The sequence below is a fragment of the Barbus barbus genome, assembly GCF_936440315.1.
Source record: "Barbus barbus genome assembly, chromosome: 45".
In the NCBI taxonomy this organism is placed as follows: Eukaryota; Metazoa; Chordata; class Actinopteri; order Cypriniformes; family Cyprinidae; genus Barbus; species Barbus barbus.
The window spans coordinates 3400335-3418122 of record NC_136723.1 but is presented as its reverse complement, the minus strand read 5'-3'; the positions used below and the strand labels follow the sequence as shown (position 1 = coordinate 3418122).

The 17788-nt window shown below is 37.0% G+C and overlaps 1 protein-coding gene across 1 annotated transcript; it reads left to right on the top strand.

The window, feature by feature from the left end:
* Positions 1–2578: 2578 nt before the first annotated feature.
* On the top strand, positions 2579–17507 carry LOC306864404 (ankyrin repeat domain-containing protein 55-like; the record flags this gene model as incomplete). The annotated part of the gene is made up of 11 exons (XM_079408414.1): positions 2579–2618; positions 4169–4288; positions 5394–5524; positions 5706–5815; positions 8545–8605; positions 11812–11940; positions 13130–13314; positions 13513–13680; positions 14826–15487; positions 16821–16910; positions 17230–17507. 11 exons carry the CDS (start codon positions 2579–2581, stop codon positions 17505–17507), a joined length of 1974 nt encoding a protein of 657 aa, XP_079264540.1.
* Positions 17508–17788: the final 281 nt, after the last annotated feature.

The following is a 17788-nucleotide window of genomic DNA, read 5'->3' as shown; positions in this document are numbered from 1 at the left end:
TCTATAATAATGTTAAAATAATGATCAAAATGCTGTTTGAAATGATTTTAAATGGAGTAGGCTAATAGCATGTCACAGTGCAGGACGTCAAATACCTTAGACTTAAGCATGTTGAATTTTGTCCATCAGTTACCAACAATAACCCAAGAAGCAGCAGTTCAGACCGACTCAGAAGGCCATTCTTGTGTTTTAGTGTTACCTATCTGAACCATCTCTGTGCCAGTAACTTTTCTCATTACAAAAAGCTTCTTTCCTGCTGTAACCAACCCCAGAAAACATATATTAATCTGAGGTGCTGCGCCAGTATATGTGCTTCAAAACCGCAGCCGGTCCTTGCACACTTGCACCTTTCCTCTCAGATATGAAAAGCGACCCATCGCTTATAAGACTCCTGCTATGAAAATGTGTTTGCGTGTGTGTGTGCGAGGGCCTTGATGGAAAGGCTATAGCAAGTGTGTGCCGGATGCCGGATGCGTGTTGTTCTCTGTGGTTCTGTCCTGTAGGTCTCACTGGTATGTGAAAAAAAAAAAAATCTGCATTGAAAACAGATTATCCAAATCTGTATTCAGTTATTATGCCCTAAAAATGTTTATAATTGTAAATATTTATATCAATTTTGTAAATAGTCCAATCACGAACACTATAATTATAATTAGTGTCACTGCAATAAATAAATAACGGAATGGAAGCTACAAAGAATCTATTATTGTATTATTGTAATTCAGTAAACATCCATCTGTAGTTCTCATATTCATGGTTATTATTGGTTGCATTGTTTAAATGATAAAATACAACAGATTCACCAAAGCGATGAGTGAATACGTTACATTAAATTGTAATTCCAGCCTCCCTAACAAAGATTCAGCTTTGTGTATGTATGTAGAGATGGGAAATGTTCCCATTTGCTTTGTTAGTGGAAATATATACTTTGTTCTGCTTTATTATAAATCAAATGGGAACAGCTTTTCTGTAAGTACATTTACTTTTTTCTCAGTACAAATGATTAATATAGACTGATTGCAGCTCTTTTAAAATATGATTTATTTCATATTTAGGTTATTGAAGTTTAGGTTTTATATAATCAGGGTTTTTCACATTGTTGCCTCAAGTAGAGAAAGAAAACTGCAAAACTGGAACATCAGTAATATTTTCTAGTCATCATCCACACACACACACACACACACTCACACACACTCACACACACACACACACACACACACACACACACACACACACACACTCACACTCACACACACACACACACACACACACACTCACACACACACACACACACACACACACACACACACTTCTGGAACGCCCCCTTCCACCGGCAGAATGCAGCTGCTGATATGAATGAAACATCTTATTCTATTCTTTGGCGTCACCATCTGAGTGTGATTAGAATCATAATTAAATTGGCACCCTGTCTTTATTATACATGCGAGTGATTTTTAAAGAGCATTATGACGTGGAGGTTGTGAGATGTCAGTTTATCTGAGGAATCAGTGTGTATGGACTCACCGCTGCAAAGCGACTGTTCCTCATGATGTCCTCCAGGGTTCCCATGGTGACAAGCTGCATGATAAACATGAATGAAATGAGAATATGTGTGAAGCATTCTTTTTTAACAAGATCATAACAAGTTTAGCTTTGACATTGAGACCTGTCAATTCATGAAATTACAATAAAACAGTACATCCTATAGAACTAAACAGAACTGAAAGAAGAAGAATTTTAACATTTTGATTAGTCATAAACAAGAGTAGAATATAAAAGAACACAGGAATGTAAACATTTGGATGGGACATATTATAAATATAGAATAGAATAGAATAGAATAGAATAGAATAGAATAGAATAGAATAGAATAGAATAGAATAATGCTTAAATTAGAATGGGACATAAAAATATAGAAGAGAACAGAATAGAACAGAAAAATGTAAAAAGCATTATGGAACATAATGAAATAATATTGAATAGGACAGAACAGAAATTAATAATGTAAAAGTTAGGAGGTATAATAAAAGAATAAACAGAAAAATAGAATAGAATAGAATAGAATAGAATAGAATAGAATAGAATAGAATAGAATAGAATAGAATAGAAATGTAGACAGGAAATAAAATAACAATAAAAAGAGCAGAACAGAACAGAATAGAATAGAAGTTGGCAAGAAAAATAGATGAAGTCCCCTGGAACGTGCTGAAGCTCCCTCTGATTGGGAATCACTGGTTGAAGGAATAACCGCTAGAGTTGAGAACACACACACACACGCACACGCACACACACACACGCGCGCGCACACGCGCACACACACACGCACACACACACACAGACACACACGCACACGCACACACACAGACAGTGTTGTGTTGTGAACACAGGCCATACACTATGCTGTCAGCAGGCAGGGAAGTGCAGCTTCTGCACATGCTCAGTGTGTTTCAATCACACAGAGCAGCCCCTCCACCTGCCTCCTCCTCCAGGAACTGATGCTCACGCGTCTCTCTCTGAATCGCAGTCATCATGTCGTGGGCACCAGAGGGATTTCTCTAACGGCTGCATCCGATCTGCTATGGAGTTCAACTCTTCATCTGTGTTTGAGCAGCATAAAGGTAAAGCACTACACACACACACACACACACTGATAACAAGGAGGGGTTGCTGCCACTGTTGCCATAGTAATGCTTATCTACGGGCTTTGCCATAGCCCATCATTTGCGTGCGTGATGTGAGGGCTGCCATCTGTTTGTGAATGAAGAGCAGGGTGCCCATGACCGATGATTTGTAAAGCACGAAGTGAGGGTCACCATCTCAATGTTTCATGACAGATTCTGGGTTTTCTGTTGTAGTCGATGAGGTCTGTGATAGCAGCTCTTCTGTGTTGTTATATATGTAATACACCCTACACACTCCCTAGACCAGTGGTCGGCAACAGTGGCCCGCCAGCAATAATATCTATATCTGAATATGAACAATAAAATATTATACTGCCTTTCAAAAGCTTGGGATCAGTAAGATTTTTTATGTTTTAATGCAGTCTCTTATGCTCATAAAGGCTGTATTTATTTGTTCAAAAATACAGAAAGAATAGTAATTTTGTGAAATATTATTTCAATTTAAAATACAAGTTTTCTATTTTAATATACTTTGAAATGTAATTTATTTTTGTGACGCAGCGCTGTATTTTCAGCATCATTACTCCAGTCTTCAGTGTCACGTGATCTTCAGAAATCATAATAATATACTGATTTATTGAAACTGTTGTGCTTTTTTTACTTTTTCTTTGATTCTTCGATGAATAAAGTCTTTACTAACACTTTGCTGAATAAAAGTATTAATTTCTTTTAAAAAAAAGAATAAATGAATAAACACTGTTCTTTTTAACTTTTTATTTATCAAAGAATTCTGAAAAAAGAAGTATCACTGTTTCCAACACTGATAATAAATCAGCATATTAGAATGATTTCTGAAGGATCATGTGACACTGAAGACTGGAGTGATGCTGAAAATATACATTTGTTTCACAGGAATAAATTATATTTTAAAGTATATTAAAATAGAAAACTGTTATTTTAAATTAAAATAATATTTCACAAAATTTTGATCAAAGAATGCAGCCCTGATAAATATAAGATCTTCTTAAAAAGAACATAAAAAAAATCTTACTGATCCCAAACTTTTGAACAGCACTGTAGATCCTTTCTGAAGTTGTTGGGATATTTCGGAGTTCATATTGAGATTTCTCACTTTTGCTTGCAGACCTACAGAAAAAGCTGTAGCTTGAGATCTCTAAAAGGAGACACGTGAGAATACTGGGATCTTTATCAGAAACATTTGAGATTCAAAATTCTCCTTTTGCTCTCCGTTTATGTCTAGGAGAAACTCTGAAGATATCTTATTTGAGGTTTTTCGTTTTCATGGGAAAACATCTTGAACACCTGCTTATCTTGACCTTTTGATTTATTAGGAATCACAATCATTTCAAACAATTAGCATGCCTTGAAAGAACAATGATCATTTGTTGATTAATCCGAAGCTGACAAGTCAATGATAGGCAAGATTTTTCAGACTGCTTGTTTTTATTCTTCTAAAATCAGACATATCTAAGGAATGTTCATCTTGCACTCAGCAGATATTATTGATTGATTCATTTTCCTCTCAGAGGCTGCTGAGGAGGTTGATCTGAATGTGGTGTACCAGGCAGCAGCAAACGGAGACGTGAACACGCTGACCGCCACGATACGAGAGGACCCGTCCATCCTCGAGTGCTGCGATAGTGAAGGTATTCTTTCACATGACATACTGCACTTCTACAGTCTTCGTGGAGCTCATTTTGATGCTAGTTTTTCCATTGTGTAATTAATTACCAAACTTAATTTCACTTAATTGAGGTCAGTGTGTAGGGTAGTGTTCTTCAAATACTTGTAAACTTCAAAGTACACTGTAAAAAGTGATAAGTTGACTTAACTTAAAATTGAGGGAACCTGTTGCCTTAAATTATCAAGTAAATAATAATTTAAAAAAATAAGTTAAGTGAATTGTCTAACTTAATTTTAAGGCAACAGGTTCCCTCAAATTTTTTAAGTTGTCAACTTATCACTTTTTGGAGTGATATGTAAAAAAGTGCTTTTTAAGAATTTTATAATATTAAGTTCAGACCACTTAAGTGCACTTAAAGACAGTACACTTTAATGACTATGAAACTTAAGTACACTTTTAAAAAAAGCACTTTGTGATGTCAGTTTAAGTTTAAAGGAATAGTTCACACAAAAAAGAAAATTTCCTGAAAATGTGCTCACCCTCAGGCCATCCATGTTGTAGATGAGTTTGTTTCTTCATCAGATTTGTATCATTGCATCAGTGTCTCAGCAATGGATACTCTGCAGTGAATGGGTGCCGTCAGAATGAGAGTCCAAACACTGATAAAAACATCACAATCATCCACACCACTCCAGTCCATCAGTTAACATCTGGAGAAGACAAAAGCTGCATGTTTGCAAGAAACAAATTCATCATTAAGACGTTTTGAACTTTAAACCATTGCTTTTATCTATAATACGAGTCCATAATCCTTAACAATGCTAGGGTGGGAAATTTTGCTATGCCAAGCAACCAGTCACTTAGAACGGCCCAGCAGCCATCCACAGCTCTAGCACTGAGGTTTTGAGTTTTGCACAGGCAAGCAAGCTAAAGAAAGGGTATTTCATGAGAGCTTTCATGGATTGTCTCATCAATCAAACAAAAACTTGTAATCATTGTCATGCAATTCACACATTCAGCAATCTGACACGGAAATAAGCCATCATCACAAACGGAATAATAGATTAGAGCTGATTTGAAGGAGAGCTGCTCTTAAGCATTTCTGACTGCGAATGTCTTGATGACAGGCTCCACACCACTGATGCATGCTGTGTCTGGGAGGCAGGTGGATACGGTCAAACTGCTGCTGAAGATGGGAGCCTCTATAAATACGCAAGATGCCTGTGGACGGACATCCCTCTCTCTAGCGACATACCTGGTAACGAAACTCTCTGAGGATCATTGATGAGCTGGATCCCTTTAAAAATGCACATTGTGTGCATTGATGTCAATGGATTGTGTTTATGAACCGCATGTACGAAGTTGCAGTGACCTGCCAAGCTTTGACTGAATTAAATGCTTGTTTAGTTAGTTTAGTCTGGTGGTTTTTCCCTGTGCAGGGCTGGCTGGAAGGCTGTGTGTGTTTGCTTCGCAACGGGGCGAAACAGAACATTCCCGATAAGAACGGCCGCTTGCCAATTCATGCTGCTACCGCTGAAACTGACTTCAGGTAACGAGGAAAACAGATTTACAAATAGGTTAATGAAACGAAAAGTAGTAAGTGCTACAGTAACATTCCTGTAAACAAAAACATTACATCGACCATCCTGCATTGTTTTGTATTGAAATCATAGCAGAACTGTGTTTCACACATATTGTACAGAAAAGCCATTTCCATTTTCTTGTTTAGCCAGTTGGCTTTATCTGAATTAAACTCCTGTAAGCCATTTATTTGCCCCTGCTAGTGTGTATGTGCTGTCTCTGTAGAAGTCAAGTCACTATTATTTGTATCGCGCTTTTAACCATACAAATTGTGTCAAAGCAGCTTTACATTGCTTGAAATAAAGCTGGGTGGCTTTATATCAGCTTTACAGTATTTAGACGGGGAAATAGTTTGTTGAAATAGTGTCATTCTCCTCTGGCCAGACAAAATCAGCAGTTTAAATCTAGGCTAAAGCAGAATCAGATTGTGCAAAGGACTCATCATATTCCTGTGGTCTTGTCCCGATGGCCGTTTAGGAGACAGGGTCTTCACTGGGGATCAGTCTCTGGGGCTCATCTAAGTGTCCAGGTTTCCACTGACGTTCAGGGCTGTAGAGGTCATCTCTAGTGCTGATCCACCATCTGATCTGGATACAGTCTGGATCTGGGTGGATCCGGTGACCTCGGAATAAGAAAGAAACAGACTAATATTAGCGTAGATGACATTCTTCTAATGATGTAACAAGTACATCAGGTGTTTTGGGAAGTGTTCCCGGTTCTGGTTGACCTAATTAATGCAGCCTAACAATCCTTTAACGGATTTGAATTATAGAAATGCAATAGTGTATTATGTGTAAGCCAGGTTAAAGAGATGGGTCTTTAATCTAGATTTAAACTGACAGTGTGTCTGCTTCCCGAACAGTGTTAGGTAGGTTGTTCCAGAGTTTGGGTGCTAAATAGGAAAACGATCTCCCGCCCGCAGCTGATTTTGATATTCTAGGTATTATCAAAAGGCCAGAGTTTTGAGATCGCAGCGGACGTGAAGGACTATAGTGCGATAAGAGCTCACTCAAATACTGAGGTGCCAAACCATTCAGGGCCTTATAGGTAATTAGCAAGATCTTAAAATGTATACGATGTTTAATAGGGAGCCAGTGCAGTGTTGACAGAACCGGGCTAATGTGGTCATACTTCCTGGTTCTAGTAAGAACTCTAGCTGCTGCATTTTGAGCCAGCTGGAGCTTGTTTATTAAACTTGCAGAGCAACCACCCAATAAAGCATTACAATAATCTAGCCTCTAGGTCATGAACGCATGAATTGAAGTTTCTGCATTTGCCATTGAGAGCATTGGTCGTAATTTAGATATATTTTTAAGATGGAAAAATGCAGGTTTACAAATGCTAGAAACATGTTTTTCGAAGGAAAGATTGCTAACAAAAAGTACGCCTAGGTTCCTAGCTGATAACGAAGAATTTACAGAGCAGCCATCAAGTATTAGACAGTGATCTAGGTTATTACATGCAAAAGGTTTTGGTCCAATAATTAACACCTCTGTTTTTTCAGAATTTAGCAGTAAGAAATTGCTAGTCATCCAGTTTTTGATATCAACTATACATTCTGTTAGTTTTGCAAATTGGTAAGTTTCATCAGGTCGCGAAGAAATATAGAGCTGGGTATCATCAGCATAACAGTGAAAGCTAACACCATGTTTCCTAATGATATCTCCCAAGGGTAACATGTAAAGCGTGAAAAGTAAGGGGTCGAGTACTGAGCCTTGAGGTACTCCATACTGCACTTGTGATTGGTATGATACCTCTTCATTTACTGCCACACATTGATGGCGGTCAGACAAGTACGATTTGAACCATGCCAGTGCACTTCCTCTAATGCCAACATAATTTTCTAGTTTATTTAAAAGAATGTTGTGATCGATAGCGTCAAACGCGGCGCTAAGATCTAGTAGCACTAATAGAGAGATACAACCACGATCAGATGATAAAAGCAGGTCGTTTGTAACTCTAATGAAATGTATTTGAAATACATTTTTTATATACTATGTATATTACAAATACATTTACATATTTATACTTAATAAAAATACCCAGCAATTGTACTTTTGGTATACTAAACTGGTCTACTTAAAGCCTGTTAAAACTAATTTTGTGCTAAATTCATTTTAATTGTGCTGAAGTCCAACTAAAGATATACTGAAGTATATTTGATTGTGCTAAAGTGGAACTATTGCAAGTATACTTCAGGTACACTTTAAATATCTTGCATTTAAAGGCCGATGTTATTCAAAGATCATACAATCCTTATCAATAGTTACATAAAAACACATTTTAGGCTTAATATTAACATGCATTGTGCACAAGTACTGCACTAAACAGAGTTTAATAATATTTTTTATATCAGTAAGTCTCAAATGATATGCCAGTAAATATGTTAATAGATTTGAACTATACTTAGTATGAAATAAATGTATTTTAAATATATTACTTTTTTTTTACTAGGGACTGTTGTCAACACAAAATATGTTGTTACGGTCAACATGAAACCAAAAATAAAGCTCATTTACTTGTCCTTGATTTATCAGTACACATTATTCTGAAAAAGGGGGAAACATTCACCAATCCCCCTTTTTATCACTACATTTTTTTCTTGTTGATTACCTTGGTTCGGTGTTATATTATGTAAGTAAAATTGTGTATGCAGCATTTATAGAGTAATAATCATGTTTTGTTTGTTTGTTTTAGGCTCATGGCTGTGCTGCTACAGCAATCCACACTGTGTGAAATCAACCATCAAGACAATGAGGTGAGTTTCATTTGAAATCATTTGAGTTTCAGCTTTGTAAAACCCTTTTAAATAAGAAGTGCACTTTATAGTATTGATTGTGCATGTGTAGTGCAATTCAAATCTTAAAAGTATTATAATATACAGTGCCCTCCAAAAGTATTGTAACAGTGAGGCCAATTCCTTTATTTTTGCTGTAGACTGTAAACATTTGGGTTTGACATCAAAAGATGAATATGAGATGAGAGATTAACATTTCAGCTTTTATTTACAGGTATTTTCATCTGGATATGATACACAAAAGTATTGGAACAGATAGAATTAACATAGATTAAAGTGAAAAAGACTTAATATTTAGTTGCAAATCCTTTGCTTTCAATAACTGCATCAAGCCTGTGACCCATTGACATCACCAAACTTTTGCATTCTTCTTTTGTGATGCTTTTCCAGGCTTTCACCGCAGCACTGTATATAAAGTTTATACATTTTTTAAAAAGAAATACAAAGTTCTGTCATGAAACTCTAGATGTTCTAACTAACTCAATCTGATATAATGGCATAATTATTCACATGGTGTAGCTGATTGGTTTCTTTTCACATCAGCAGCCAATGAGATTGCTGCTCAACATTCAAATAATCAGCCAGTGTTTGCTGTAGCAGCACGCTTCAGAAACCCCCCTCCTTCCCCAGCTCCACCTGTATAGATCTGCTACGGGGTGATTTCATATATGTTACATATGGGGATATTTTATAGTATACATTAAACAGTATGCAGCAGCAGTATTTCTTACATGCTCACAGCAGCATGTCTGTGGATGTACTGGCAGTAGCAAATCTCGGTACTTGTGTGAGAGGGTTATGAGATGATAGCCGCATCTTTAGTTTAAAAGAGTACGAAGACATTTTTATTTAGGAAAGGTATATTTTTTGGAAAATTCAAATTGGCTGGAAAATTTTAATGACAGGAAATGACATCATAAGGTGCAATCTATTTGGCATAAGCCAAGTGAATAAAAAAGAAAGCTGATTCTAGTCCTTACGTTTCAAAAGTTATTAGCATAGACATGAGTGCAAATTTGATCTGTTGGTGAACCTAGAAAGTTTTAGATTGAGACTTCAAATTAGCTGTGGGTAAAATTGAATCCGTTTCATTAAATTCTGCATTTTACTACAAAATTGAAAATGGTCAACAAAGGAAATTGGGTACCTTTCGATTCGGTATGCTGTTCCGAATCTAAAGAGATCAATCTCAGGATTTTAGGTCAAAGTGTTCAGAAGATATAAGCAAAGACTAGAGACTGTCCTCTATCTGTGTCAAATTTCATAACTTTCCCACAAGCGGTTCTATGGGCTGCCATAGACTTGAGAGCAGATGAAAGCTAACAGATACAAACAGATATTCCTTCGTAGAAATTAGATATCATGTACTTAAGTCCTATTAAGGTGGGTATAAAGCACTCTGAAGTTCAGCTAATAACATTTAATACACATTTTGTAACTAATACAGTTTAATTAAATGTTAATTAATATGAAATAAGGCGTCTGAAACATGTTGTTTTGTTTAAGTATATTAGGATATTATTTCTATAGTAAGAGCTCTTTTTAAAAGTTTGCTAAGTGCACTTCTTTCTTGCAAGAGAACGTTCACTTGAACAAATCAAAGTCACTGCTTTGTGCCAAAAGGAACATTCTAATGAACATTAGTGAAGACAAGAGACAAAACAGTGAATGAATCTCATTCTAAATATGTTATATTAATTTTCACTTTATTTAGTGTTATTCATGAACTTATGTCTTTTCATTTGTTTTTGAAGGGTGAATGTAATGAATGCACGATGTATTGACATGAGAACATTATTTTATTGTTTTACTGTAGATAACAACGTTTCCAGCATCTAATATATTCATATTATGCAATGCTTTTATATTACTGATTTTATATAATTGCATATATTAAGGGATTTATGGTCACCATTAAACTATCACTGGAGTCCTCAGAGGGCATTTAACACCCAGTCGGTGACCATTTTGAGATGATAATGCCAATTATATTTGTAACGGGGCGAACGAGACGCGAGACGTGCGGATCCAAGTGCAAGCTTTTATTTATAAACCTAGTCAATAAACAGGCAGGGTCAAACAACGGCAAACAGATATGGTATGGGCAAGACACAGAGCAATCCTAGGGCTAGCGAGAGTCGACGATCGGCGAACAGTATCCAACAGGGCAAGGCAAAGGGGTAAATCCAGGAAATGCGGGCAAGAATCAAAACACTAGAAAAACACACAAGGCAAGACTATGACAACAAAGTGGGTTCCGTATCGCAGCTAAAACTAGGAGATTTATAAATGCAGAACAACACTGGAACTAAACAGAAAAACACAGAATGGCTCGGTAAGGCAGCTAACACTAGGGGAGTGATAAACGCAATACAATACTCGGCAGAGAAGAAGAGGAAGTCCATGGTTTATGCAGGGTGTGTGATCAGTGCAATCAGCTGTGTGTCGTCAGTGCAATGGATGATGGGAATTGTAGTCTGAGGTGGCGTGCAACGGTTAGTGTGGTGCAAGAGCCCATGTGGTGAGCGAGTGACCTCTGGTGGTGAGTTAACGGAAGTTCATAGGCCAGATTCATGACAATATTAATGATGCATTTTTACGGAAAGACAGATGACCCATGAAAATAGCACTGGTATGAACTAGACAGCAGTACAGCAAATACTCCCATGATGTATAATATCATACTATAATAGTAATATCAGAGTAATATCATATATCGGTAAAGCCTACTTGACTGGATGTAGTCCTTGGGCTCAAATGCAGAATAGCTTTAATAGTGTTTCTCTTTCCTTAATCCCCCCGTCTAGCTTGTACGAATCTGAGCAATGCCTGAAATTTTGTATTATGAGCACTTCCTGTGTTTATTTGTCTCTTTATAATGAATTGCTTGTTGCATTCCTCAAATGTAAGCCGCTTTGGATAAAAGTGTCTGCTAAACGAATAAATGTAAATGTAATAGTGTACAGATTGTGGAAATGATCTGTGCATGTGATGAGGCAATGCACAGGGTAGAAATTCTACTGAATTTGCATTAAATCTGGGGTTTTTTCTCACATGAAAAGTTTCCAACTTTGAAAAATCCCATAATTCTGCAACCCTAATAGGAAGTAACAGCCATCAGTACTTGGTAGGGTGCATCTGGTTAACTCTCAGACTGTGATTGGCAGGGAATGGCGGCTCTTCACTGGGCTTCTTTCCATAACCGGCCAGAACATGTGCAGGCCCTGCTGCAGAAGGGAGCCGACCCCACGCTTGTGGACAAAGACTTTAAAACAGCTCTTCACTGGGCTGTGCAGGTACAAATCACAAACAAACACATCATTTTACTATTGTTTTCTTACACACAACATATTCTACAACAATAAATGTCTTATATGATGACTCTGCTTATGTCTGTTGAATTAAAAAGTCACACCTTTTTTTTACTGAGCTTCTATCTGCAAACAGCTCTAGCTGCAAACAGCAGAGACTATTGCTTTTGTTGCTATAGTCTACACTGTAAATTAGCACCAACGAGCTATTCTATAATGTGTGTTGATATGACAAAAGAGAGATCACAGAGAATAATTGTATTACCAGTACAATGCCATTGACAATGATTATATATGAACCTGGAGCACAAAACCAGTCATAAGTAGCATGGATATATTTGTAGCAATAGCCAAAAATACAATGTATTGGCCAAAATTATCGATTTTTCTTTTATGCCAAAAATCATTAGGACATTAAGTAAAGATCATGTTACATGGAAGATATTTTGTAAATTTTCTACCATAAATATATCAAAACTTAATTTTTGATTAGTAATATGCATTGCTATGAACTTCATTTAGACAACTTAGATTTTTTTGCACCCTCAGATTCCAGATTTTCAAATAGTTGAAAATGCAATTTTCCTAAAATGCAATCTCTCTGTAGCGTTTGTCTGGGCCTGGTTACATGCTGTATTGTATACTGTAGGTATACTATAGTAAGGGGTGTACATAAGTGGTGCGCATACGTGACCAAAATAAAAAATGCACTGTGTAAATAAGTTCAGACCGTTCATTTTCATACACTGACGTCTGTTAATGTACAGTTACCATTTTATATAGGCAAACTGTAATACAGTATAAGATTTCTATTTGAATGGAAAGCATAAATCTAGGCTATTCGATGTTGTTTTCAAAGCACAATGCAAAACTGTGACATTTCATTCACTTACACGCATATACTTATTTGCCAGCAACCCAAATTCTTTTCATAGTTATATTTAATGGGTCACACCCCTGACTAGCCTATACTAATTCAGAAATGCTCTCTATATATATATGATTGTATTTCTAATAATAATATTAGTATTTTAATTTATCTTTAAAGCTAGAAAACTTTCATATTTCATCACATAATACAATTTATGTCTTAAAAATTAATTGTGAAATATGTACATTGCAAGTTGGTTATTCCTTTACAGTATATGTCGCATTGTTTTTAACTCTTTGGCAGAGCGGCAGCCGGTTAATGTGTTCTCTCATTCTTGACCATCATCTGGGTGCCTCTGTGATAAATTACGATGATGAGAACGGGAAGACCTGCGTTCACATTGCCGCCGCTGCGGGATTCAGCGACATCATCTATGAACTGTCTCGCATTTCTGAGACCAACCTGCAAGCTTTAGATGTGGATGAACGGTACGGTAACGCTGTGTGATATTCACATTAGTTTGTCAGCATGTGGAGTGCAAATCATTATTTTGTTTACCAGAGGGTCAACCAGGACAAAATGTATTGCTTAAAATGCATTATTTAACTTATACTTCATGCATTACTAAATTTTGTGTTTTCAAGTTTCGTTTCTCATTATTGTACAACAATCTGTTTTTCTGTCAGGACCCCTCTTCATTGGGCCGCTGCAGCAGGGAAAGATGACTGTGTGCAGGCGTTGTTGGAGCTGGGAGTGGAGCCCAACCCTCGAGATATTAATGAAAATACGCCACTCACATACGCCATGTACTGCGGTCACACTGCATGCATCAAACTCCTCTCCACTGAAAACAGGTTTGTTGGAAAGCAAAAACATATATTTAAGTTGGCGACATAGAGCAGGTGAATAGAGAGCGGGATGCGTCTTCTGGGCCATACTCCTCTCAAGTTAAGCAACACAGGTGTGTTTGTTTAAAGGGTTCATGAACTGCCTTTGTTTTTTGTACAACAAAAAAAATCATAATTTAGAGGTAATAGGCTATTTTCTGTCCTGTTTTTGACCCCCCTCATCAGAACGCTCTGTTTGAATAGGTGTGGAGGATTGAAGACTCAGAAATAAACACCCACTGCTATGATACTAATAATTGTGTGTGTTTGACAGCCTACATTAGGGGTTGGCAAGTAAGTTTGGCATCGGGACAAAAACAAATTCACCACTAGATGGCGGGCCAGAACATAGTCGAAGGATAATGTAAGATATTAATTGATGAAAAATGCAACCAGAATTGCCTGTGACTGACTGTTACAGTGTATTTTGTAACTGTTAGTGAGCTGTTACTCTGTGTAAAATCCTGCGACAGTCATTAACAAAAAGTCACATTTTTGTGGCGGTGTCTGATCAGAGTATGTGAGCGGAGCGTCAATAATTTCCCCAAAATAATCTGGCTATGGGCGTGGGCCAGATATTATTGCTGGCGGGCCACTTTTGGCCCGCGGGCCACCTGTTGCCGACCACTGGCCTACATCCTTCATAGATGGACAGTGCTGTGATTTAGTTTAAAAACACATAAACAGGCAGCGATGTAGAAGCAGGCATTGATCTTCGTCTGCGGAGGCAGTGTTTAGCCACACTATTACATCATAAAGTGGCACATTCCACAAGCTGTCGTTTTGGCAGATTGGCTTCAATATAAGCTGCTTTTAGACTGACGAGAAAGTTTTTGAAGAATTCTGAAACTTACAGGATGTTTTTATATTACAATGACCTCTTATATGTCAAAAGATCAAGGGAATTTTGATTTCTCAGTTCATGACCCCTTTAAGGAGACATGCATAATGCACTGTTGGGGGCTTCAGGAATGTGGTTGGGAACTGTGGTAATTTGAAATATGTAGCATTAAAATAAAGCACACTTATTAAGTTCTTTTATCACTCAGATGTCAAATGCAGGAAGAGATCCCATGAAGTCCCAGAACTAAACATGGCCATACTTTTCACAGGTCTGAGTCAAGCAGGCCACTGCACGCCCAAAACAGTGACCCTTCTATACGCAAGGAGGGGAAATTTCGCATGCTGAACCACATCTTCTGCAAGAAGAAGAAAGAACTGCATCCTTCTCAGCAGACAGACTTGAGTGAAGAATGTCAGCTGAAAGAAGAGATGTCTGAGGTGGACGACATCATCACAATGTTCGACTGTTTCGCTGAACCGTCAGCCAGAGATGAGAGCGAAAACAGCTCTACAGTCAGAAAACTAAATAATGAGTCTGAGAAAGTCCACCTCGTTGAGGACACATCCAGCAAGGACTTCCAAAGTCTCCCACCCATACGCACACAGAGTCTTCCTCCAATCACTCTAGGGAAGTCCCTGCTGGTAAACTCTCAGGCTTTGGCCCACAGGACCAGCGGAGGTCATGTGGCAGGACATTTGGCGCACAGGTCGCAGAAGAGCAAGAGCGAGCATGACCTGTTCGATGGCAAAAGTAAGGACCAAAAAGCTGCCGGACAGACGTGGAAGACTGAATCCAGTCAGATGCTGACTCACAAAGCATGGATCTCAACTCCATCTGAACGGCTGCTTGACAAGCTGCTGCATGGATCCTCAAGCCCTTTAGACGTGCTGTGCTCAAATCACACGCCGTACATACAGAGAAATGACCAAGGTGAGATATCGAATATTGCTAGTTAGGTTATTCTTCAATTATTAGGTGAACATTTTTGACTCCTAGGATTATTAAGTCATTCATTTTAACAATCTTCTATACAATTATTATAATAGCCAATGGTTCTGAAGTGTTTACCACTTCTGTTACTTTTGCCTAGTTTTTAGGCATTTGGCAGAATTTCACTAATTTGGGCTCAAGTGCACTTTTTTAAATTTGTACTTTTTTAAGTTGAAAATTATTTGTTACAGTGTGTAAATCTGACGCTTAATTGTATGTTAACTACAATTAATTGAAAATGTATTATAATTTACATTTATATAAAATAGAATTTGCTTGACTTTTTTGTGACCCACTTAAGTGCAACTTAAGTACATGTAATTGCATTACATATAAATGACTTCTGGTGTCTTTGAAACATGGGTAAAGTACTGCTGAACGCACTGACAAGCATTTATGGTAAACTAAAATATATGTATTTAGATATATTTGCAAGTACAGTAAAGTACATACAGTAATGTTGTAATATAGTAGAGTCAAATCATATGAAATATAAAATAAAGGTAAATAATAAAGGTATACTATATTCTACAGGTAAAAGTATATATAAAAAGTGTCATTCTTTAAGCCACATTAAAAGATTATTAAAACATAATGATTTAAAATGTGCTTCAAAGTAAAACTATTCATTTGACAAAGTACTTTTTTTAAAAGTCTGATTAAGTGTGGTAAGAAACAGTCAAGACGATGTAAAGTGGGCTTTCATTTCATTAAAATGACATTATTTGCTAGTACAGTTTTTAAAAATGTACTTTTCAGCTTCGAAGTTCATGTTTTAACATGTTTGTTTCATATTTTTGTTTTTTTAAATAGTTTTATTGAGATTTATACATCATCTGAAAGCTGAATAAATCATATTTCCATTGATGTATGGTTTGGACAATATTTGGCCGAGATGCAACTATTTGAAAATCTGGAATCTGAGGGAGCAAAAAAATCTAAATATTGAGAAAATCTCCTTTAAAGTTGTTCAAATGAAGTTCTTAGCAATGCATATTACTAATCAAAAATTATGTTTTGATATATTTACAGTAGGAAATTTACAAAATATCTTCATGGAACATGATTTTTACTTAATATCCTAATGATTTTTGGCATAAAAGAAAAATTAATCATTTTGACCCAAACAATGTATTTTTGGCTATTGCTATAAACATACCCCAGCGGTTTAAGACCTGATTAAGGTTTTGTGTTCCAGGGTCACAAATCAGTGAATTAGTCTATGACATATATATTTGTCAAATTCAGAATCTGTGTCTTCTTCTCTGAGCAGCTCAGAATCATCTTTTTCCTCTGAGGGTCAGAGAATCTGCTCTCACACGAAACAGTCTGGCTCCTATCCGTGACCACTGCACTCACAGATGTAAGTTTAATCCTCATATCCCAATATAATATTTTCATGCTTCATAAGACTCTATGTAATGCAACCCCCAGTTCATAATACTCAAGAAAAGATTTACTAAAACTGAAACGATAGAGCTTTTATCGCCTAAAATCATCTATGTTGTTCCATATTTATTTGCAGGTATTTGTTGTTTTGCTATCTTTATGTTTATAATTCAAATAAAATAGGTCAAATTTGTATTGTATTGTATTACAACACTTCCCAATCTTAGCATCAATTAAATGTCATACACTCCCAACTGAACATGAGCATTGTTCACATCTTTTGTCGTCCACAGTTTCCTTGCCACCTGACCGGGTCTCTCAGGGAGTGAAGAAGTCGAAATCCTCTTTAGGAGCAGGCCTGGCTGTACTTCCACCTCCGTTTGCATCCAAACTGCACCGAGCCGGCGTTCCTCAAAGCCAGTCGCTCGGCTCCTTCCCGACGCCGCTGACAGGAGAACCTTTACGAAACATTCAAGTTCTTCCTGCCATTCCTCCGCAGAGAAAACGCAGCCCGTCTCCGCTCAGAGTCTCTCAGACAACAGACACTGATGGAAACCTGCCTAAACTGTAACACTGTTCAGCTTTTCATGGGTTTATTTAGATCATGAGGATGCTGAAGAATCACTGTTTGATAAAGTCCGTTTTTCATACAATTTTACAACTGTGATCTTTTTGTATGGATATGGTTGAAATTTTGACTGTAACACTTAAAGACGCTTATTGTTTACTTATAAATAAAGGAAATTGTTGAAGTATGGAATCGTGATAACCTACTGTGATATGAATATATAGTCAGTTTGAGTCAAAAACTCAAAACATTTACTTGAATGTTGTAAGAGGTAATACTTTTTT